Here is a 25,591-nt window from a genome sequence, read left to right on the forward strand (position 1 = left end):
ACGGACAAGACAGGATAAGTGTATGAATTGAAGATGGTGAAGAATTCGTGTTTATTGTCCAGTTGCAAACACTACATATAAGGACAAAGACATGTTGATGCTATTTGACTTTTAACGGAGAGTGAGCACAATAGTTCCAGTTGATCATATAAATCCATTCATAAACACATCAAGGTGAGATTAACTGGTAACGATTGCATTTAATGCTCATGTCAAATCCCCTTATTTCCTTTGTTTGGATGTTACACCACTATCTGAATTTAGGGAAAGGGTTGGTATCACCCAAACATGTATAAACCCACACATCCAGAGTCAGAAGACTGCGATTCCATGGTCGTTGGGTGCTATCTATATTTGTTTTCTTCTCTGAAAATGAATCACGTCATTGATTGTCTCGTTGGAATTGTTTTTACGTATTTTATCATGTATGTCGGGGCCTTTTATAATTAACATTACAATATCTTTTTTCCATACATCGTTGTCAATATAATGGAATGTGATGCAACTGTCATACAAGTGAGAGCTTTGGCTAGCTATATAACCAGCTTTTATCCTCCATTTTCTACATAGAAAAACGTATATACCAAGTCAGTAATATGCCAGTTGTTATCAATTCGTTTGATGTGTTTGAGCTTTTGATTTTTCAATTTGATTAATAAGGGACTTTTCGTTTTTAATTTTTAGTCGGAGCTCAGTATGTTTGTGATTTTACTTTTTGCTCATTGTTGAAACCGTACGGTGACATAATATTGCTTACAACTACATCATTTGATTTCAGGTGTACAGTTGTAATGAAAATCGCATATTTTTTTTTATTTTCATATTAACTACAAACTAAAAACTTATACGACAGAAAGGGGGATCACGATGTAGGCTCGATATAAAGGTTCCATATAAAGTAAAGCCACAAACCAGGCCAGATTTTATTTCTTTATCAAAAGGTTATAGTCCACAGAAAATTCTTAGTATTCTCAATCCTTTCTTTAACTTCTTAATGCTGAATTCTAGCAGATATAAAGCAAATACCATTGTTCAAGTCTTTGGACCTGCTTTGGGTCAATCTAACGGCCACAACACTCTCCGGTTAGTACATTAGCACCAGACTACCAAAGGTGATTGTTTTGACACATAAGTGCACTCGATACAAACACAATTAATTAAAGGGGAATTTAATTACTGTTCTGAAAACTCAAATGCCTTCTTGGTGTTCACAAAAACGTATGCCTTCTAATAATATTGTCATTGATAAGTGGTTGGATTACTGGCTTGGAAAACTCTTAGATTGAAAACAGTTTTAGGTCCGTAAACTTTAAAATCAGAGTCAACAATAATTTCAGTCTATTGATAACCACTGTGACATTAACCTCTGACCCAAAAAAGATTAAAACTACAAAACACTGAATCCCCAACAAATTATTGACTCAAAAGATACTGAATTGAAACAATCACTTTCCAAATTTTCAGTCTATCTATGAATCTTAAACTTTACCAACTAACCCGATACCAATAGTGATCTTCTTCGGACCAAGAGTAGTCTAGCGGATATCAGAATAATTGATCACTTGATGGTTAAAGCATGTAACTTGGACTTGTTAAATATAAAGGGGTCATTTCCATGCTGTTTTGCTTTCGTGTATATGAGACAATATCTGAAAAAGTCTAGTTTTTGGCAATAAGAAAAAACAAAAAAAAAATCTTTAGACCCGGTATTTTTTATAGCACAAATCGAAGAACACACATTGGGGATCTAGGAACTGTGGTCTGTAATTCAAATACTTGTTTAATAAGGAAACAATGGCAATTTAAAAAATGGTACAAAAAAAATCCAGTTCTTTCCTGTTACCAACATTGACCAAAGTGAATCAATTTTAAAAAGTTTCTAATGGGAATAAGGAATAAGTTTAAGACACTATTAGTGGTTTACTAGTATATCCTGCAATAGTTTGTCAAATGCCAATTATTGATTTTAGCATTTGCAATACAAAAGGTTTAGAAATATACTTAAATATAGTCAGATATGTCGGTAACATGAAAGAATCTTGAGTAACAGGACAACGGTAACAGGACAGAGTTGGTAACAGAAAGGATTTTTCTGCTTTATTTTAAAGTTGAAGAAAAATAAATCATTTTAGATTGGTCACAATTGGAAAGATAACAGCAAACAATGTCATTTATCCTTTGAAACTGTAAGTGCCCAGGTAATGAAAAATTCTAAAATAAATTCCTTTCTGTTACTATCTACTATACTAGAATTGCACAATGTTCTCTGCTGTTATCAAAAGCAAAAAACCTATTTTTTTATTCAATATACTGTATATTATTTTGAAATTTATTTGATATGGGGTGATAACTTATATTAAATGAAATGGTTGGCAAATAGAAGATTAACTGTTCGATTCTTCAGTGAAATTGTCTTGAACATCCTTCCTGTTACTGATGATGGTTATGCTGTTACTTTTGATCAGGTAACATGACAGAACGTAACAGAAAGGAATTACGCGATAGTTTTTGTCCTTTTTATCACATTAAATGTAAGTGTATTTCCTGTGACATATAACTTTTAAAAAGATGATATAAAAACACACTTAATGTTGTGGTGCACACTTAAAAATATTCTCAGAAAGTGTAAAAAAAGGCTATAACAGGATAGAACACCAATAAGTATTTTTCTATAAATTCTTACCTTGGATGGGCTTGAATTTTCAAACCTGGCCGCCTTTCCAACTATTTCTTTGTACTAATACATTCAGGGAATGATGCTCTTCACAATACATAATGGGAAAATAAAGGACATTAAGGATTGAAATATTTTGTCTTGTAAAATGGAATGCTGACTCCTAGACATCTTTCATGATATTGATATGATTAAGTAACTCAGTTCCCAGGTGGATGCACATGTTTATTGCACATTTTGTCATTATGCAACGAAATGTTAACTGATAAGTGAAAATGAGGAATACATCTCCACATTTATCATGTGTATCCAAGGAATAGTGTGTAAACCCACTACAATGATGAATCAAATTCACATTGATACAGAACCATCTGAAAGAGGGACGGAAGATACCAAAGGGACAGTCAAACTCATAAATCTAAAACAAACTGACAACGCCATGGCTTAAAATGAAAAAAGACAAACAAACAAACAATAGTACACATGACACAACATAGAAAACCAAAGAATAAACAACACGAACCCCACCAAAACCTAGGGGTGAAATAGTCATTTTAACAAATATATCAGGTAACTAAAACACAGAATAATACTAATAAATGTTTTTATTATGATTATAATTATATTAACAGAATGTATTTCTATATTACAATGTAAACAATACAGATACATGAAACCATTGAATCATTACACTACATGTATTTGTAAGTTGATTTTGATATAATCTTACAAGGAATTAAGCTGTTAATTAGTCTGCATTTCTTACCTTAACACAGTAAAAGTTGTGATGTTGGACATTAGCATCTTTCAGGAGATTTCATAAAAACTGTCGGAGCTGTCATGCTAAAAATTCTTTACAAAATTATAAAAGTGACGAAACAAGTATAATCAATACTTTTTCATAGCAAGGTGGGCATACACACTTTTATTTTTAGATATTTTTTAAGGAGAGATAAAATGAAAATCAAGCAACAGGCACAAATTGAAATGCCATTATGGACTTAGTTTTAATAAACACGGTACAGTACTTAATAGTTATCCCACGAGGACGCGGTGTGTCAGTGTAAAATCACCCCAATGGCCGGAGGCCAGAGGGTGATCTAACACTGATACACCAGGTCCGAGTGGGATAACTATTTTACATCCCATTTGTTTAAGATTAGACGACAAACCTTTTACAATTCATAAAATTTAGTTTAGAACGCCACACAACCTTTAAAATATATTTTACCCCACCGAAAAAAGGTTTGCCCCACGTATGCAAATATCTTGCTTCCTTTAAGTATGTTAAATTACTAATAATTGGTGTTCAGGACTGGTGTAGGGGAATGTGTCGTGGGCTGATAGGCTGAAGGTCTTGAGTTCGATTCCCAGCAAAGACACTGGATTTTTTCTACGTAACTTTTAAAAGATAGTCTTAACCGTATAATTAAATCTAAGTTTTATAGTGGATTTGACATTCCCGCCAAAATATAACAGAACATAGGAAAGCATGCAAAACAAAGAAACTCAAGCTGGGGTGATCTGGCAGAGTTGATCTGGCTCAGATCATCCCTCGAAGAACAAAAGAGCTTGGATGTAAACATTTAATCAATTGCAAAAGTTAAACTTATAATAGCTAATTTCCTAATCATGTATGATGGTGACATTAATTATTTTGATTAAAACATGCAGTTCTATGAATTATTTGTACTTAAAAAATAACATATTGAATATCCTTTATTATTGAACCGAAATGCCTATTTTGTGTGTTTCTGCAACCTTTTCATTTGTCGCAAGATTGCAGCTAGTTAGCTACAAGTTTGCGGCAAACGTTTCAGTTCCATAAGGGTATTTCTATTACGAACAAAATATGAACTGACTGAGATAGAAATTTAAATGTGGTATGAGTGCATGTCCATCAATTTTTATCTTATGCAGTTCATATCTTGGTATAAGACAGTACCCCAACATCACAACAACATACGGAATAGAGGGATTTGTCATGTTATCAAACACAAATGAAATAGTTAATACACACAAGATATCATGGATCAACATAGCAATAAACGCAAATTGGAAGTCTATATGTGTATACAGTATATAAACTATGTCATACAATCAGTAGAGATGTTACACAAGAGAAAACACGAAATAACTATCAATAACATCAAAATGGTAATATACATTTGTAAACATTATAAAAAGAATCGCATACAAAAAGTAGAGATGTTACTCAAGAGAAAATACGAATCAACATAACGACACAAATATAATGGTTGTCTGTATTTGTATAAATTATATTAGTGTGACATACTACTCAAAAGACAACACGAATCGACACAGCAATTTAATCAAAATGGAAGTCTATATTTATATACAGTTTATACCGTATGTCACACAAGAGAAAACACAAATCAACATAATAATACAAATACAATTGAAAACTCCAGGTTTATACAGTATATAAAATATGCTATACAATCAGTCAAGATGTTACACAAAAGAAAATATTTACCAACATAACAAAAAATAATGTTAGTATATACTTGTATTTGTATGAAGTACATCAAGTATGCAGTACAAGCAGTAAAAATGTTACACAAGAGAAAACATTAATCAACAAAACAAAACAAATATATATATACATAGAGAGTTTGTCTGTTGGACACAAAGTATGCCCCTGCAATATAGTTATACAGGATCATAACTGAAGAACAGTAAAAGTGGAGCAATCCAAATTTGTACTTGAAGTGAATAACAATTGAATATAGGATTCATAACATTTGGTTGAGGCAAACATTATTCAGAAAACAGAGAACATATACGAAACATACAGCAATATTTGCATTTGTAATGGGGCTTAACTCTAAACCGCAACACTGACAAAACTCAATCTTAATTAATTTCGATTTTGTTATTATAAGCATTTGTATAAGTGTCATAGTATTTGGGGGAGGTAAACTAAAATTAAAGAACGACAACGAAATATTCAGAAATATGTCCATTTGTAAAGGGGCATACCTGTAAAACAATTAATACAAGTGACACCAGAACGACTGAAAAAAGAACTAGAGTTAAAAGATAAGCATTTCAACATCAATTGTTTTTTTTTCACATGTCATAAAGAACCACAGGCAAAAGAACTAAAGTTTAAAAATAAGTATTTCAACTTCATTTGTATGTTTTTTTCACATGTCATAAAGAACAACTGACAAAAGAAATTAGAGTTAAAAGGTTGTCATTTCAACATCCCTTGTATGTTTTTTCTGGCATGTTATTAAGAACCACCGACTAAAGAACAAGAGTGATATTGTTACTATCGATGTATGTTTTTTATCTGCAGCATTGTTTAAAGGAAATTTGACATCTAGTCTGTTTTTCATCCTTCTTCATTCATTATGTTACAATCATTCTGATCACTGTATATGTATGGCCATTATATGTTGCAATCTTTTAAGGGGATTTCCTATCAAGTCTGTTTTGACCACTTCTTCATGCATTCTGTTACAATCAATCGGATTACTATAGATGTATGACCATTATCTATAGCAATCTGTAAAGGGGAACTTCCATCTAGTCTACACATCTGAGTATCTGCACCTTTATCCAATAACAAACGTACAATATCCTCATGTCCTAATTCACATGCAAAAAATAATGATGTCGTTCCATTTTCGTTTGATATATTTATGTTAGCATTGTGGTCCAGAAGACAACGGACTACACCTATCCTACCCGTAAAACATGCAATGTGTAATGGAGAAGAACCAGCTTCCACATCAAACACATAATCTACTGATTTCTTACTTATATAATCTGCTACACGTGGTAATGCATTCTTGATGAGATCTAAAACCAATTCTGTTTATATTTATCTAAAGTTTTTGTTGGATCATTTTTTATTTTGTCTATAATTGACTGTTTACTAGGGCCACATGTATTACAGTCAGCATTGTTCTCTAGAAGTAACTGTGTTATATCTAGGTTTCCACTGTTTACACTGAAATATAAAGCACTACCACCATCAAAGGTCTGTGCATCAATGTTTGATTTATGTTTTATCAACAGCTGTACTATACTGATGTAGTTGTGAATACATGCACTGATCAGTGGTGTGAAACCATCATTGTTACACAGATCAAACATTGGGATTCTTTTCTAACAGTGACTTTACTATATCAGAATGTCCCTGCTGACTTGCCATAGACAGAGGACTACGGAATTCCTTGTTACACAGATCTATATTAGGATTCTTCTCTAACAGTAACTTCACTACTTCAGTATGCCCATTCTTACTTGCCAAGTACACAGGACAACATCCATTGTTGTTACATAGGTCAACATTAGGATCTTTCTCTAACAGTAAATTTACTACATCAGTATGTCCATTATTACTTGCCCAGTACAGAGGACTACAGCCATCCTTGTTACATAGATCAACATTAGGATTCTTCTCTAACAGTAGCTTTACTACATCAGTTTGTCCTTTAACACTTGCTGCATTCAGAGGACTCCACCCATTCTTGTTACATAGATCAACATTAGGATTCTTCTCTAACAGTAATTTTACTACTTCAGTATGCCCATTCTTACTTGCCAAGTACAGAGGACAACATCCATTGTTGTTACATAGGTCAACATTAGGATCTTTCTCTAACAGTAAATTTACTACATCAGTATGTCCATTATTACTTGCCCAGTACAGAGGACTACAGCCATCCTTGTTACATAGGTCAACATTAGGATCCTTTTCTAACAGTAACTTGACTATATCAGTATGTCCTTCATCACTTGCTGTATTCAGAGGACTCCGGCCATCGTTGGTACATACATCAACATTAGGATCCTTCTCTAACAGTAACCTTACCACATCAGTATGTCCATTATTACTTGCCCAGTACAGAGGACTACAGCCATCCTTGTTACATAGGTTAACATTAGGATTCTTCTCTAACAGTAGCTTTACTATATCTGTATGGCCTTTAAAACTTGCTGTATTCAGAGGACTCCAGCCATTGTTGTTACATATATCAACATTAGGATTCTTCTCTAACAGTAGCTTTACTATATCTGTATGTCCTTTAACACTTGCTGTATTCAGAGGACTCCAGCCATCGTTGGTACAAACATCAACATTAGGATCCTTCTCTAACAGTAGCTTTACTATATCTGTATGTCCTTTAACACTTGCTGTATTCAGAGGACTCCAGCCATTGTTGTTACATATACCAACATTAGGATTCTTCTCTAACAGTAACCTTACTACATCAGTATATTCATTATTACTTGCCCAGTACAGAGGACAACAACCATCCTTGTTACATAAGTCAACATTAGGATTCTTCTCTAACAGTAGCTTTACCATATCTGTATGTCCTTTAACACTTGCTGAATTCAGAGGACTCAAACCATCGTTGGTACATACATCAACATTAGGATCCTTCTCTAACAGTAGCTTTACTACATCAGTATGTCCTTCATCACATGCTGTATTCAGAGGACTCCAGCCATCGTTGGTACATACATCAACATTAGGATCCTTCTCTAACAGTAACCTTACTACATCAGTATGTCCATTCTTACTTGCCCAGTACAGAGGACTACGAGGACTACAGCCATCCTTGTTACATAAGTCAACATTAGGATTCTTCTCTAACAGTAGCTTTACCATATCTGTATGTCCTTTAACACTTGCTGTATTCAGAGGACTCAAGCCATCGTTGGTACAAACATCAACATTAGGATCCTTCTCTAACAGTAGCTTTACTATATCTGTATGTCCTTTAACACTTGCTGTATTCAGAGGACTCCAGCCATCGTTGGTACAAACATCAACATTAGGATCCTTCTCTAACAGTAGCTTTACTATATCTGTATGTCCTTTAACACTTGCCAAGTACAGAGGACTCCAGCCATTGTTGTTACATATATCAACATTAGGATTCTTCTCTAACAGTAGCTTTACTACATCAGTATGTCCTTCATCACTTGCTGTATTCAAAGGACTCCAGCCATCGTTGGTACATACATCAACATTAGGATCCTTCTCTAACAGTAACTTTACTACAGCAGTATGTCCATTATTACTTGCCCAGTACAGAGGACTACAGCCATCCTTGTTACATAAGTCAACATTAGGATCCTTTTCTAACAGTAACTTGACTATATCTGTATGTCCTTTAACACTTGCTGTATTCAGAGGACTCCAGCCACCATTGGTACATACATCAACATTAGGATCCTTCTCTAACAGTAGCTTTACTACAGCAGTATGTCCATTATTACTTGCCCAGTACAGAGGACTACAGCCATCCTTGTTACATAAGTCAACACTAGGATTCTTCTCTAACAGTAGCTTTACTATATCTGTATGGCCTTTATCACTTGCTGTATTCAGAGGACTCCAGCCATCGTTGGTACATACATCAACATTAGGATCCTTCTCTAACAGTAACTTTACTACAGCAGTATGTCCATTATTACTTGCCCAGTACAGAGGACTCCAGCCATCCTTGTTACATATATCAACATTAGGATCCTTTTCTAACAGTAACTTTACTACAGCAGTATGTCCATTTTTACTTGCCCAGTACAGAGGACTACAGCCATCCTTGTTACATAGGTCAACATTAGGATCCTTTTCTAACAGTAACTTTACTATATCAGTATGTCCTTCATCACTTGCTGTATTCAGAGGACTCCAGCCATTGTTGTTACATATATCAACATTAGGATTCTTCTCTAACAGTAGCTTTACTATATCAGTATGTCCATTTTTACTTGCCCAGTACAGAGGACTCCAGCCATCGTCGTCACAAAGATTAACATTAGGATCCTTCTCTAACAGTAACTTTACTACAGCAGTATGTCCCTTTAAACTTGCCCAGTACAGAGGACTCCAGCCATCCTTGTTACATATATCAACATTAGGATCCTTTTCTAACAGTAACTTTACTACAGCAGTATGTCCATTTTTACTTGCCCAGTACAGAGGACTACAGCCATCCTTGTAACATAAGTCAACACTAGGATTCTTCTCTAACAATAACTTTACTACATCAGTATGTCCTTCATCACTTGCTGTATTCAGAGGACTCCAGCCATTGTTGGTACATACATCAACATTAGGATCCTTCTCTAACAGTAACTTTACTACAGCAGTATGTCCTCTCTGACTTGCAAAGCCCAATCCAGTAACCCCATCATCTCTACACTGATCCACGTCCACATCATTATGTAACAACCACTGTACCATATCAATAAAACCATCATAGCAAGTTAGTATCAGTGGAGTAGAACCTGATCCATGATGCTCTTTTGGTAACACTTTATCCTTTGTGTTGGCTAATGTTACTTGTTGTGTTTTGTCTAGTTGTTTTAAGTGCTGTAATAACTTTTGTCTAAATGCTGCTACTTTCAAGTTGTTGTTCATGAATATAACTCTCACCTTTCCTGCTGACCAGTCCCTTATAAACCTTTCTAGATATGATACTAAATAATCATCTGGTATTTCAATAATGAAGTCTATGTTACGTTTCTTGTCAGTTTGTGATGTCTGCCAAATGAAACGTTCATGTACTAAACCACTATCACCATGATCTATTAAACATTCAATCATTTTCTGACCAAAGTAATGAGCAAGGAAATCAAATAGTTTGTCATGTACAGTTTTATAAATACCATTCTGTTTACAGATAAATGTACCATCTAGAGTGTCAAGTGCTTTCTTTAGTTTTGGCTTTGGTATACTGTTGAACTCACAAGCCTCACATGTGTCATTTATTATCTGTCGTTGTTCATCCGTCGCTTTACCTTGGAACCATTTTTCATTTAGCTGATTATTAAAGAGAACACATAAAGCAAGACTACACATTTTATAGTTTCCTTCATCACCATGTTCACTTAACCTGTCTAATTCTCTTTTATAAACACCAAAAGGATTTTTGAAATAATCTTTGACATCTACATCTTCTTTTTCGTGATATAAGGAACAAAGAAGTGGGAAAAAATCACATTTAAAAGACAAATCATCAATATCTGTCATGCTTGTGCCAATATAGGTTTTTGCTATATTTGTTTTCTCTACAGTTGTTAGACATAACTTATCTGATATTAAATTACATTCACAGGATTTAAAAGGCACTAATACATTAAACTTATCATCTTTATATACTTGTAACCTACACGATACTATAATCTTACAAAACGTGTCGGCAATAACTCTGTCAATCACAGGTAACAATTGTTTCCAGTTATCAATCTGTTGTTGGTTCACAGTGAAATTTCCACAAATATCATCTACAATGAAGACTGTATGTTTACCAGGCTGATAATAAGTTTTAATGTCGGCTGGTAATTCCACTGGTATTATTTTGTATCCTTTGTTCTTTAACACAAGTGCTGTGTGTCTGGCAATACACGATTTTCCTACCCCTGATGGGGCAGTTATTGTCAAGCAACTGTTTTCTTGTAAACATTCCATGACATAATCACTGGCTCGCGTATTCACAAACATTTTATCTTGCTTTTCCCAGTCTTCTATTTGTGTTTGTATCTGACCTGAAACAATATATGAGAAGATGATTAAAATAAAAAAAACAACACTATTTATATGAATTGTGCATTATCATTTAAAATATTATACTTAGTTTTTGTTGTATGTAATTTCAGAAATATTTTGTCAATGCAGGAACTTTTACTTAATCATGTTAATGGTATTGGTTATAATTGTTGTAGAATGCTTGCTGGGGACCTGCATTTGTGTACATGCTAGTGCATTGCAGGACACTTGACTCATTTGGTATCATACCAGATCTACTTGTTTTTATAAAATCTTATTTAAAAAAAAGAGAACTCGAAATATTTTGTTGTAAACAAGGTATTAAATAAAACTGGAAATCGACAACAAGTTTAGAACACCTCCATTTCTTTTTACCGCCTAATTTCATGATGTTAGTTAAATCATTTTTTAATTTGATGTAAAGACATATTGTGCATTATAAACATATAATATTGATATATATATATATACATATATATATTAATTTCCAGTTTTATTTAATACCTTGTTTATAGTGCACTTAGTCTATGGTGCATATTATTTCACGTTATTTACAATATGGGTTTTGATAATTATTGAAGGCTTGAAGATGACCTGCAATTTTTTTTTTTGCTAGTGCTTAAGAGACAATTGACTCATGAGCTAGCATACCACATCTGCCTGTTTAAAAAACCCTCAAAATATAAACTTTATAGCAAGACAATAACATAATTTCTTTGTAAACCATTGAACATGTCTATAAACAAGCAAGTACTTATAAAATCATTCAAATAATATGTCCATTCATTGTGTTGTCATATCTTAGATCAAGTGTTTGACCTTGAGTTAAACATTCAAGGTCAAATGTCATCTTCCTCTTATATTGTAGAATTCTTAGGCTAAATCGACAACTGACAGATCTGAAAAAAACCTTTGAACTGACCAAATATTAAATATAAATAGCTACAAAGCATGTCCAAGGTTAGTATATACTAGAACACACCCTCGATATCGCGGGTCAGTGACTGAATTAAAGTATCTCATTGTGTTTAAGCCTTTTTTTAGCCTGGATTTTTTATATTGTTAATATCATTTGATACAGTCAAGCTGGTTATAAGACATGTAAGAGGCACAGTTTTCTCTTCTGTCAAACTAGTTCTGTTTGATACCTTAGATCTGGAACTTATCAATTATTGGAAGTATTGATTATTTGGAAAACAAAAGGGTATGACATGGAATATTTTTTAATCAACAGCATTGTACTATATAAGTTATAAATAAAGGTGAATGATTTGATTCGCAATGTTTACGTCATGTTGGCTAACAAATGAGAAACTGTATAAATACCTTATTTTAAGGGGGCTTACGGGTGTTGATCAAAATTTTTTTACAAAATGGGGTTTTGCTTATTTTTCTATAAATAACCTTTTTCCATGCCTAATAGAAAAATAACATAAAGCTATTGGGTCACCGTTCATTTTAGCTCACAATCTGCCTTTGAAAGAAGCATGTATTTTTGTAAACTTGATGGTATTTTTTTCCTGTTGAACTAATAGCTGAAACAAAGTAATATCGAAATAAAAAACAAACCAAATTACAGAAATCGCTTAAATTTTACAATGGTTTTGTTTAAGTAAAGCTTATTTGAAAAAAAAATAAAAATAAATGTCATCGATGTGTTAAAAAAGATATTTTAAATTTAATGCAAAATTGAGGCATTTTTTGTTACCACTGATAGATAATTTGGAGCTTTTCAATGATAAAAACATTTTAAAAGTCAGCTGGGGCCAACACTTATTGATTTTTTGGGTTGATTTTGTACCATACCATCGAGTAAGACCTAAAAGTGTAATGAAAAAAAAAATGTTTTAATATTTACTGATTTTTTTTACCCGCGAGCCTCCTTAAGTCTAGATTTTTAGTATTCGTATTGTCAGTTTACAAAGTCATGCTGATTGAAATACTACTATAGGAAACAATTTGACAATCATTGAATTAAGAAGGGTCAACCAAGTGAGTATGACCCATGATTATAGCCAATCTCGAATGAACCGTTTTGTGGTGCGCTTGTCAGATGCGGAACATACAGATAAGGTAGTAGGTAACATGTGATATATAATGAAATGACTAAGAGGAAATAGCATTTGTTAGTTCCGGAACTTACTAATTTTGTCTCATTGTTTTTTTTTGACACAGTAATCGATTTTAAAGGTAAAATTTTCAGTATACCCAAGTTTATATATACCCTTTTATAAGTTTGATTTGTAGATATCTTTGGTTATACGTTTTGTATAAGGTAAACCAAAAACGGTCGAAATTGCATTTAATTGATAAATTCAACAACACTTACCTTTATCTTCAAGATGTTTTGTCGTTAAATAATTAAGAATTTTCTCACTATACTGCTGAAATGTACCCATAGGAACTGACTTTAAATAAATCAAATTTAAATGGTGATAACTGTCCTTACCTAAATTTAGATATTTCGGACCTAAACGGGACACTCTACACTAATATTTAAGACAAAAGCGACGATTTTTCGTTCCCTATTGTTAATTTTCCATGTTTAGATGTTGATGTTCCTTCGGCACCATCTTACGGTGTTTTCACAGCTCATTCGCTATGCCTGTGTCTGTTTTAACGTTTTTGATTTTAACTAATGTAATCTATGTATTACTGGTATATTAATAAACCAGGGATATCGTTACCATAAATTACTTAAAACCTTAACATAATTTTTCCATAGATATGATAATTTAGTTTTGAAGTTTGGTTGTACCTGTAGAAAATTTATTTCAAACGGGATAGCACATGCTCGTTTCTGCGGAAATGTTGTTAACCGTGCCCGGAAATGATCCTTGTAAAAGAGGGACGAAAGATACCAAAGGGACAGTCAAACTCATAAATCTAAAACAAACTGACAACGCCATGGCTAAAAATAAAAAAAGACAAACAGAAAAACAATAGTACACACGACACAACATAGAAAACTAAAGAATAAACAACACGAACCCCACCAAAAACTAGGGGTGATCTCAGGTGCTCCGGAAGGGTAGGCAGATCCTGCTCCACATGTGGCACCCGTCGTGTTGCTTAAGTGATTACAAATCCGGTAAATAGTCTAATTCGGTAGGTCATATTCATGAAAGGAAAGGGGATTGTAGTTACGACGTAAGGAACATATCCGATATCATTTGTGAAACGGTTATTCCATAACGGTCAACCAACTCGTGATGGCGTCCGTAAAATTTACGAAGGGATGATTTCAACTTCACCATTTGGAACTCTTGGTTTAATAGCTTCCTTGTGAGCAGCAAACCTCTATCAAGAAAATCATGATAGGAAATGCAAGCACGGAAATATCGTATCAATTGGGAGATATATACCCCGTATGCAGGTGCTGCTGGAATGTTGCTACTTAGAAATGGAAAGTTCACAATTGGAAAGCTGAAATCATCTCTTTTGTCGTAAAGTTTTGTTTTCAACCGACCCTCATTGTCAATTTCTAGATGTAAGTCAAGATATGAAGCCGACTTAACTGTATCTGTAGTATAATTTATTTGTAGTTCGATTGGATAGATGCGTTCCACATAGTCACCAAATTTTGAATTGTTTAGTGAAAGAACATCATCTATATAGCGGAAAGTAGAGTTAAAGGATATTGCTAACTTCTTATCTTTCTTCCTAAGAAGTTCCTGCATGAAGTCAGCCTCATAATAATAAAGAAACAAGTCGGCGAGTAGAGGGGCACAGTTTGTTCCCATTGGAATGCCGACAGTCTGTTGAAAAACACGTCCTCCGAACGTAACAAATATGTTGTCAATCAAGAAATAAAGCATCTAACTTATCACTTCTTTAAATAAACTTATTCTAAAAGGTTACCAATTCAACACTGTAATAAGATTATTGAGGATATTGCTAACTTCTTGTCTTTCTTTCTAAGAAATTCCTGTATGAAGTCAGCCTCATAATAATAATGAAACATTTCTACAAAAAGAGGGCACAATTTGTTCCCATTGGAATACTGACAGTCCAGTCTGTTAAAAACATGCCATCCAAACGTAATAAATATGTTGTCAATCAAGAAATAAATCATCTTGATAATTTCAGTTTCAGAGAATTTTTTGTTTGAATCAGAGGGATTCTTTACAAAGTAGGATTTATCCCTCCCTAAGAAAAGATACTTATATCTACGTTAGCTATTCTTTCTTTTATGAAACAAAACAATACCAGCTCTTTCAATGTGTCTTTTAGTTTGAAATGTGGAATATTTTTGTAAAGTGTAGGAAGTTCAAATGTTTAAATACTATTGCAAGATGGGTCACTGTGAAAACTGTTTAAATATTGAAAAATAAAGGGTGGCAGGTAGGTGAAGCTTACATAAATGAAGAGATAAATGAACCATAAACAAATTGATACCCGATAAGGTATATAATTCCAATGGCACCAGAAGCGAAGAAGCCGCGCATCTATTTTGGATGGACAAATAGCCGTTGGACGACAGAATAATCTCGGACTTGTAGTGTGTTGCCTTTTATGTATTTTTGTTATTTTGTTTATTTCTTTTTTTTTACATCTTCTGACATCAGACTCGGACGTCTCTTGAACTGAATCTTAATGTGCGTTACGTATTGTTATGCATTTACTTTTCTACATTGGCTACAGGTATAGGGAGAGAGTTGAGATCTCATAACAGTGTCATAATTAGTCCGAGTCTGATGTCAGAAAATGTAACAAAAGAAAATAACCAAAATGACCATTATACATAAATAACAACAGACTACTAGCAGTTAACTAACATGCCAGCTCCAGACTTCAATTAAACTGATTGGAAGATTATGATTTCATCATATGAATATCAGGCACAATCCGTCCCGTTAAGGGTTTAGTATCATACCATCATAACATATATGAGAAGAACATAACCCATGTCATGCCAACAACTGGTTTTTGAAAAAATGTGTTTAGTTCCGATGCGAAGACCCTATAAGTGAATCACTATTAATGCCAAAATATGCAATCTTTACTGACCTGGCAACAGCATCGTAACTATATCCCTTATCAATAAGTATATTTAAAGGTTTTGTTAGTTTCTAAGGTGAATACTGACATGTTTGTGCTTTATAAAGAATATTTTCATCAAAAAAAAATTGATGTGAAATACCTAAAGGTATAAGAAGCTGTCTGCATGTTGAGCTATATTTACGAATGATGTCCTTATACCGATGATACAATTTAGTAAATGTTTTGACTAGTTTGTGATATGGTGTAATAATTTTCAGTAAAACATAAATTTCTCTCGTTAAAATCTAGAACATTGTTACATACACGAGCGAATCGTACAAGTTGAGATATATGAACACCGTAAGATGGTGATAAGGAAACATCACTATCTAAAAATTGATAGGAAATGAAAAATCATATCTTTTATCATAAATGTTAGTATTAAGTTCACAAACAAGAGGGGTTGGGTGACCCTATGGACTTCCCCTATATTTCATTTGAGTTGTTTCATTGTCCATACATGAATATATATGGTTTAGGGGTGGGGATCTCAACTATTTCTAAGTTCTCAAACAGGAGGGGTAGGGTGACCCAAGGGACTCCTAATATATTTCATTTGATTTGTTTTATTGTCCCATATATGAATTTATATGGTTTAGGGGTGGATATCGCAACCATTTCCTAGTTCTCAAACAGGAGGGGGTGGGGTGACCCCAGGGACTCCCATATATTTAATTTGAAACTACTTGTAATTAGATATTTTTGGCGATGAAATATTTCATACAATTGTTCTTTGACATCGTAGCCAAAAGCAAAGGGCATACTTATCTAAGTACAGATTTCTAATGAGCACTACTTTCTATGTGCAGCTTTAAAAGTTGTGGGTAGTTCGACGATCATTTAAGGTTTTTCTGGTCATAGTTTTTGAATTTCCGAAAGAGTATGACAAAAATGTCCAATTAGTTATAAACATAATAACCAGCTACAGTTATAATTACAAAGGCACGTATTTCAGAGTAAATTGTGTAGAACACAAATCTAGGGTGCTCGCATAAGGCAGCTTAACTGCCTAAAAATGAAACATGTCTAATATCACTGCAGATATTTTTTTATTTACGCACTATATTTGAGTACCTTAATTTGAGGCGAATACGGGATATTGCCCCTCAGAGATCTGACTATCCACACAAATGTTCATGTGCGTGATGTGTGTGCCAAGGTTATATGTCCCTTATACATGTTTTAGGTTAGCCTATATTCTGTGAAGAAAGCAAAACATAAAAAAAAATTATGACCAACATATGATAACAAGAGTTACTACTTGTCGCCTACTTACCTGACATGTACACCTTACAATCATTCCATACACCAAATATAGTTCACCTTTTGCTTGCAGTACCTTATAAATTGACAACATTACGAATGAACTATGGAAATGGGATCAAGGTCGTATGAACCCTTCCAGACAGATATGTACACCTCAAGATTGATCCATACACTAAATATAAATGACATATTGCTTATAACATCTACGAATTAAAACAAAAGCACAAAACTTAAATGTTTCCAATGAACCATGCAAATGAGGTCAAGTTCAGATGAAATCTGCCAGGCGGCCTTGTAGGACTAACACTCATTACATACACCAAAAAGCGTGGCCTTATTGCTTATGGTATTTGAGAAACAGATAAATCCACAAAAACTAAAGATTGTCCAATGAACCACGAAATTGAGGTAAATGTCAGATGAAACCTGTCAGTCAAACATTAACACCTTTCAATCCTTTCATACACAAATTTAAATGCAGTTGACCTATAGCTTATATTATCTGAGATACGGACTTTTCCATGTAACTCTTATCTTGATTACTGATACGTGGGAGACAATGCAAGGAACCCAAATACTAAAAATATATATCCTGTCATTCATAATAAGTGAGTATTTCACTTAACAATTGTTTTTAAAGCAGTCAAGCAATGAAAATGAGGAAAGGACAATGGACATATGACAGACAGAAACTTCGTCACATAAGGTATCTGCATACAAGGTATGAAGAAGCCGGGTCTTCTACCTTCTAACATATAATTTTTAAACAAAAGGTTACGCCCATAACCGGGGCCGGATTGTCATAACCATGTCTTGCATATTGCGACTTTCGTCACATGCGGGAAATAATCATTTGTGTATGTATCACCTGAATGTGTATCATGCTTGTGGTCAGTTTGTTTTTAAGGTCTGATTGGAATGAAGATTATTGTCTATTTTCAGTCACTTAACCAAGTAAATGAGATCAAGGACAACAAACGGTATATTAAGATGTAACATTGAGACCATAAAACTTTTACTTACAAGACATGAATTGTCCAGCGCGTGTGCATAGGCTTTATCAAAATAGTTTATGTCGTTGTAACTTCAGTTGGCCATACCTTCTCGTGAATAAGTTAATCTACTTTTATCTGTATCAATAAGTATTATGTACCTTTGATGTTCCATGGTATTGGGTCTTTCAAATTTTCCATAAAGTTTGAATGCTCCATTCTCAAATTGTCTATTGTAAGTTTCAGTTCTTTCATCTCTACCACTGATTGTTTGATTTCCAACATAATTTCCTTATTAGACTGGTCTAGGATTTTAACCTTTAACTCTTGACACTCCTGATACATTGTTTGACCTCCCAATCGACTTACAGCCTATAAATGAATAGATCAATATCTGATATTTTGTATTCTTCAAAACAGTAGTCAGTTTATTTCTACCTTCTATGATAATTTTTGAGTTAGGCTTTGCTGTATACATGAGAAATAATATGTGTGTTCAATATAAAGTTGTACAAAAAATCATACATTGATTTGAGCTGTGTCTAGGCCTATAACTCCAAATAAAAAAAGTTGCACCAACATGACGGTGTAATATGTCCGACTTCCCATAATGGCGACACAATCCTATCAAGTTTGAAAGATTTTCTGTCAAGCAGTTTCAAAGGAGTAGCATTTAGAAGAGTCATTATCAATATCAGCTAGGTGTCCTTGTATATAAAAATATTATAGTAAACAAAAAAGGGTCACATAGTTAGACATATATTACTCCTATAAAAGTGATACAATCAACATGTTGGTATAATATCACCAACAAGAATACCAAGTTTCAGAGGCCTTTTTCAATCTGTATCAGAGAAGTAGCATTAATTAAGGGTCATAATCAATAGGCTTCACAAGGTACGGGTAATTGTTTAACATTACTAAAAAATAAACATATTTCTCGTATCAAACATAAACTTATAGAGCTAGTCAATGAATTTGTGTTTGTCCCGGCCAATAAAGCTGCTAATGACATTATTTTGTTTGACGTAAATTTTCCATTGCGGTTCTGAAAAAAGAAATCACCAATTCACCAACATTCGAACTGACTACATTTTCAGAAAACGACATCTGTAACGGGCATTTAAAAAGTCAGAATGTGAATATATATGTTCAAACTCTTTCATGTCATTTCTTAGTAGCAATAAACAAAATACCTATGTCAATTGGACATACTTTGATACTATATTTGCCCTTGATTTTTTACAAGATAACATTTTTGTTCGCTTTGGAGACTCCGTATATCGTCAGGTTATCGGAATTCCAATGGTGACTAACTGTGCACCACTTATTATGGACCTGGTTTCGTATTGCTATGAGTTACAATTTATGACAAAAATCAGCAAAGACCCTTCGTTGCAGTTCCATCAAAAACTTGGTTTTAGGAAACATCATTTGTGCACATCGTCACTTCCAATGTTGAGCCAGCGCATTCGGAACTACCCGGCCTTTCTGATTGAATTAAAAAATTGCACTGCATAGCGAGAATGGGAAAGTAGTTACGATTGGAGCGAGCGGTTGATAATATATGATGCTATATTATTTCTAGTTAATCCAACATAATAACGATCAAGAAGACTACATAGATGAACTTTAATAGTGCAAACTATATAGGCCATTTGATAAAGAACTTTAATAGTGCAAACTATATAGGCCATTTGATAAAGAACTTTAATAGTGCAAACTATATAGGCCATTTGATAAAGAACTTTAATAGTGCAAACTATATAGGCCATTTGATAAAGGACTTTAATAGTGCAAACTATATCGGCCATTTGATAAAGGACTTTAATAGTGCAAACTATATCGGCCATTTGATAAAGAACTTTAATAGTGCAAACTATACAGGCCATTTGATAAAGGACTTTAATAGTGCAAACTATATAGGCCATTTGATAAAGGACTTTAATAGTGCAAACTATATAGGCCATTTGATAAAGAACTTTAATAGTGCAAACTATATAGGCCATTTGATAAAGGACTTTAATAGTGCAAACTATATCGGCCATTTGATAAAGAACTTTAATAGTGCAAACTATATAGGCCATTTGATAAAGGACTTTAATAGTGCAAACTATATCGGCCATTTGATAAAGAACTTTAATAGTGCAAACTATATAGGCCATTTGATAAAGGACTTTAATAGTGCAAACTATATAGGCCATTTGATAAAGAACTTTAATAGTGCAAACTATATAGGCCATTTGATAAAGGACTTTAATAGTGCAAACTATTAAGGCCATTTGATAAAGAACTTTAATAGTGCAAACTATATAGGCCATTTGATAAAGAACTTTAATAGTGCAAACTATATCGGCCATTTGATAAAGAACTTTAAAAGTGCAAACTATATAGGCCATTTGATAAAGAACTTTAATAGTGCAAACTATATAGGCCATTTGATAAAGAACTTTAATAGTGCAAACTATATAGGCCATTTGATAAAGAACTTTAATAGTGCAAACTATATAGGCCATTTGATAAAGAACTTTAATAGTGCAAACTATATAGGCCATTTGATAAAGGACTTTAATAGTGCAAACTATATAGGCCATTTGATAAAGGACTTTAATAGTGCAAACTATATAGGCCATTTGATAAAGGACTTTAATAGTGCAAACTATATAGGCCATTTGATAAAGAACTTTAATAGTGCAAACTATATAGGCCATTTGATAAAGAACTTTAATAGTGCAAACTATATAGGCCATTTGATAAAGGACTTTAATAGTGCAAACTATATAGGCCATTTGATAAAGAACTTTAATAGTGCAAACTATATAGGCCATTTGATAAAGAACTTTAATAGTGCAAACTATATAGGCCATTTGATAAAGAACTTTAATAGTGCAAACTATATAGGCCATTTGATAAAGGACTTTAATAGTGCAAACTATATAGGCCATTTGATAAAGAACTTTAATAGTGCAAACTATATAGGCCATTTGATAAAGAACTTTAATAGTGCAAACTATATAGGCCATTTGATAAAGAACTTTAATAGTGCAAACTATATAGGCCATTTGATAAAGGACTTTAATAGTGCAAACTATATCGGCCATTTGATAAAGGACTTTAATAGTGCAAACTATATAGGCCATTTGATAAAGAACTTTAATAGTGCAAACTATATCGGCCATTTGATAAAGAACTTTAATAGTGCAAACTATATAGGCCATTTGATAAAGAACTTTAATAGTGCAAACTATATCGGCCATTTGATAAAGAACTTTAATAGTGCAAACTATATAGGCCATTTGATAAAGAACTTTAATAGTGCAAACTATATAGGCCATTTGATAAAGAACTTTAATAGTGCAAACTATATAGGCCATTTGATAAAGAACTTTAATAGTGCAAACTATATAGGCCATTTGATAAAGAACTTTAATAGTGCAAACTATATAGGCCATCTGATAAAGCACTTTAATAGTGCAAACTATATAGGCCATCTGATAAAGAACTTTAATAGTGCAAACTATATAGGCCATCTGATAAAGGACTTTAATAGTGCAAACTATATCGGCCATTTGATAAAGGACTTTAATAGTGCAAACTATATCGGCCATTTGATAAAGGACTTTAATAGTGCAAACTATATCGGCCATTTGATAAAGGACTTTAATAGTGCAAACTATATCGGCCATTTGATAAAGGACTTTAATAGTGCAAACTATATCGGCCATTTGATAAAGAACTTTAATAGTGCAAACTATATCGGCCATTTGATAAAGAACTTTAATAGTGCAAACTATATCGGCCATTTGATAAAGAACTTTAATAGTGCAAACTATATCGGCCATTTGATAAAGAACTTTAATAGTGCAAACTATATCGGCCATTTGATAAAGAACTTTAATAGTGCAAACTATATCGGCCATTTGATAAAGAACTTTAATAGTGCAAACTATATCGGCCATTTGATAAAGAACTTTAATAGTGCAAACTATATCGGCCATTTGATAAAGAACTTTAATAGTGCAAACTATATAGGCCATTTGATAAAGAACTTTAATAGTGCAAACTATATAGGCCATTTGATAAAGAACTTTAATAGTGCAAACTATATAGGCCATTTGATAAAGAACTTTAATAGTGCAAACTATATAGGCCATTTGATAAAGAACTTTAATAGTGCAAACTATATAGGCCATTTGATAAAGAACTTTAATAGTGCAAACTATATAGGCCATTTGATAAAGAACTTTAATAGTGCAAACTATATAGGCCATTTGATAAAGAACTTTAATAGTGCAAACTATATAGGCCATTTGATAAAGAACTTTAATAGTGCAAACTATATAGGCCATTTGATAAAGAACTTTAATAGTGCAAACTATATAGGCCATTTGATAAAGAACTTTAATAGTGCAAACTATATAGGCCATTTGATAAAGAACTTTAATAGTGCAAACTATATAGGCCATTTGATAAAGAACTTTAATAGTGCAAACTATATAGGCCATTTGATAAAGAACTTTAATAGTGCAAACTATATAGGCCATTTGATAAAGAACTTTAATAGTGCAAACTATATAGGCCATTTGATAAAGAACTTTAATAGTGCAAACTATATAGGCCATTTGATAAAGAACTTTAATAGTGCAAACTATATAGGCCATTTGATAAAGAACTTTAATAGTGCAAACTATATAGGCCATTTGATAGGGACTTTAATAGTGCAAACTATATAGGCCATTTGATAAAGAACTTTAATAGTGCAAACTATATAGGCCATCTGATAAAGAACTTTAATAGTGCAAACTATATAGGCCATTTGATAAAGAACTTTAATAGTGCAAACTATATAGGCCATTTGATAAAGGACTTTAATAGTGCAAACTATATCGGCCATTTGATAAAGGACTTTAATAGTGCAAACTATATCGGCCATTTGATAAAGGACTTTAATAGTGCAAACTATATCGGCCATTTGATAAAGAACTTTAATAGTGCAAACTATATCGGCCATTTGATAAAGAACTTTAATAGTGCAAACTATATCGGCCATTTGATAAAGAACTTTAATAGTGCAAACTATATAGGCCATTTGATAAAGAACTTTAATAGTGCAAACTATATAGGCCATTTGATAAAGAACTTTAATAGTGCAAACTATATAGGCCATTTGATAAAGAACTTTAATAGTGCAAACTATATAGGCCATTTGATAAAGAACTTTAATAGTGCAAACTATATAGGCCATTTGATAAAGAACTTTAATAGTGCAAACTATATAGGCCATTTGATAAAGAACTTTAATAGTGCAAACTATATAGGCCATTTGATAAAGAACTTTAATAGTGCAAACTATATAGGCCATTTGATAAAGAACTTTAATAGTGCAAACTATATAGGCCATTTGATAAAGGACTTTAATAGTGCAAACTATATAGGCCATTTGATAAAGGACTTTAATAGTGCAAACTATATAGGCCATTTGATAAAGGACTTTAATAGTGCAAACTATATAGGCCATTTGATAAAGGACTTTAATAGTGCAAACTATATAGGCCATTTGATAAAGGACTTTAATAGTGCAAACTATATAGGCCATTTGATAAAGGACTTTAATAGTGCAAACTATATAGGCCATTTGATAAAGGACTTTAATAGTGCAAACTATATAGGCCATTTGATAAAGGACTTTAATAGTGCAAACTATATAGGCCATTTGATAAAGGACTTTAATAGTGCAAACTATATAGGCCATTTGATAAAGGACTTTAATAGTGCAAACTATATAGGCCATTTGATAAAGGACTTTAATAGTGCAAACTATATAGGCCATTTGATAAAGGACTTTAATAGTGCAAACTATATAGGCCATTTGATAAAGGACTTTAATAGTGCAAACTATATAGGCCATTTGATAAAGGACTTTAATAGTGCAAACTATATAGGCCATTTGATAAAGGACTTTAATAGTGCAAACTATATAGGCCATTTGATAAAGAACTTTAATAGTGCAAACTATATAGGCCATTTGATAAAGGACTTTAATAGTGCAAACTATATAGGCCATTTGATAAAGAACTTTAATAGTGCAAACTATATAGGCCATTTGATAAAGAACTTTAATAGTGCAAACTATATAGGCCATTTGATAAAGAACTTTAATAGTGCAAACTATATAGGCCATTTGATAAAGAACTTTAATAGTGCAAACTATATAGGCCATTTGATAAAGAACTTTAATAGTGCAAACTATATAGGCCATTTGATAAAGAACTTTAATAGTGCAAACTATATAGGCCATTTGATAAAGTACAAACTATATAGGCCATTTGATAAAGTACAAACTATATAGGCCATTTGATAAAGGATTTTTAGTCCGTTTTGAATATTCCTTGGAGTTCGATCTTTTTGTTATGTTATCATTTCTTTTAAACAATATCGAATTTCGATTCTTTGGAAGTTACGGACAGCATGCAAAAGTTACGGACAACCCTATTGGTATAATTAAAAAGTTTCGGACTAGTTTTGTTTCAAGTTACGGACATTTTAAGTTTTCTGGAAAATTGTGCTGTAACAGTTTTTTTTTAGTATTTATTCACTTTTTACATTGCAGAGTTTCCATACAAGATTTATATAACTTTTTAATTACTGACCATTTCTGTTGTATTCATGGTATCGTTATTATGAAGGGACAAACTTTCTTACCTATGCCAGGCGGCCCCATCTTGAGTTGTGGGTAACTTAAGTTACCCACAGCCGTTTAAGCACAGTGACTATGGTCAAGGGGATATGCTAACAAATAATCAGATCAAGTATCCAAGTAATCTGTCTAAACATTATCTGTATATTGTGAATGGATAGACCGACAGACAGACAGTACAATATGGTCAAGGGAATATGATAACAACGTATACTACCAAGTATACAAGTAATCTGTCTTAACACATTGCTGTAACATTCCCTGTGTATTGTGTATAAATGGACCGTCCAATAGACAGTACACTATGATCAAAGGAATATGATTACAAAAAACTCCCCCAAGTATGCAAGTAATCTGTCTTAACACATTGCTGTAAT

At 33.0% G+C, this 25,591-nt stretch overlaps 1 protein-coding gene across 2 annotated transcripts in view; it reads right to left on the bottom strand.

Annotated features, from left to right (window-relative positions):
* Positions 1-3,261: 3,261 nt before the first annotated feature.
* Positions 3,262-25,591, bottom strand: part of LOC139499376 (serine/threonine-protein phosphatase 6 regulatory ankyrin repeat subunit B-like) — a 40,862-nt gene continuing 18,532 nt past the window's right edge. The window contains exons 4-5 of one of the 2 annotated variants that reach the window (XM_071288058.1): positions 18,679-18,889; positions 3,262-11,215 (exon numbers count right to left, since the gene is read on the bottom strand). In XM_071288058.1, coding sequence (XP_071144159.1) covers positions 6,795-11,215; positions 18,679-18,889 — 4,632 coding nt within the window. In that variant the 3' untranslated portion in view covers positions 3,262-6,794. The other variant, XM_071288059.1, reaches the window with a different exon arrangement.

Source organism: Mytilus edulis, chromosome 12 (assembly GCF_963676685.1).
Source record: "Mytilus edulis chromosome 12, xbMytEdul2.2, whole genome shotgun sequence".
NCBI classification, from domain to species: domain Eukaryota; kingdom Metazoa; phylum Mollusca; class Bivalvia; order Mytilida; family Mytilidae; genus Mytilus; species Mytilus edulis.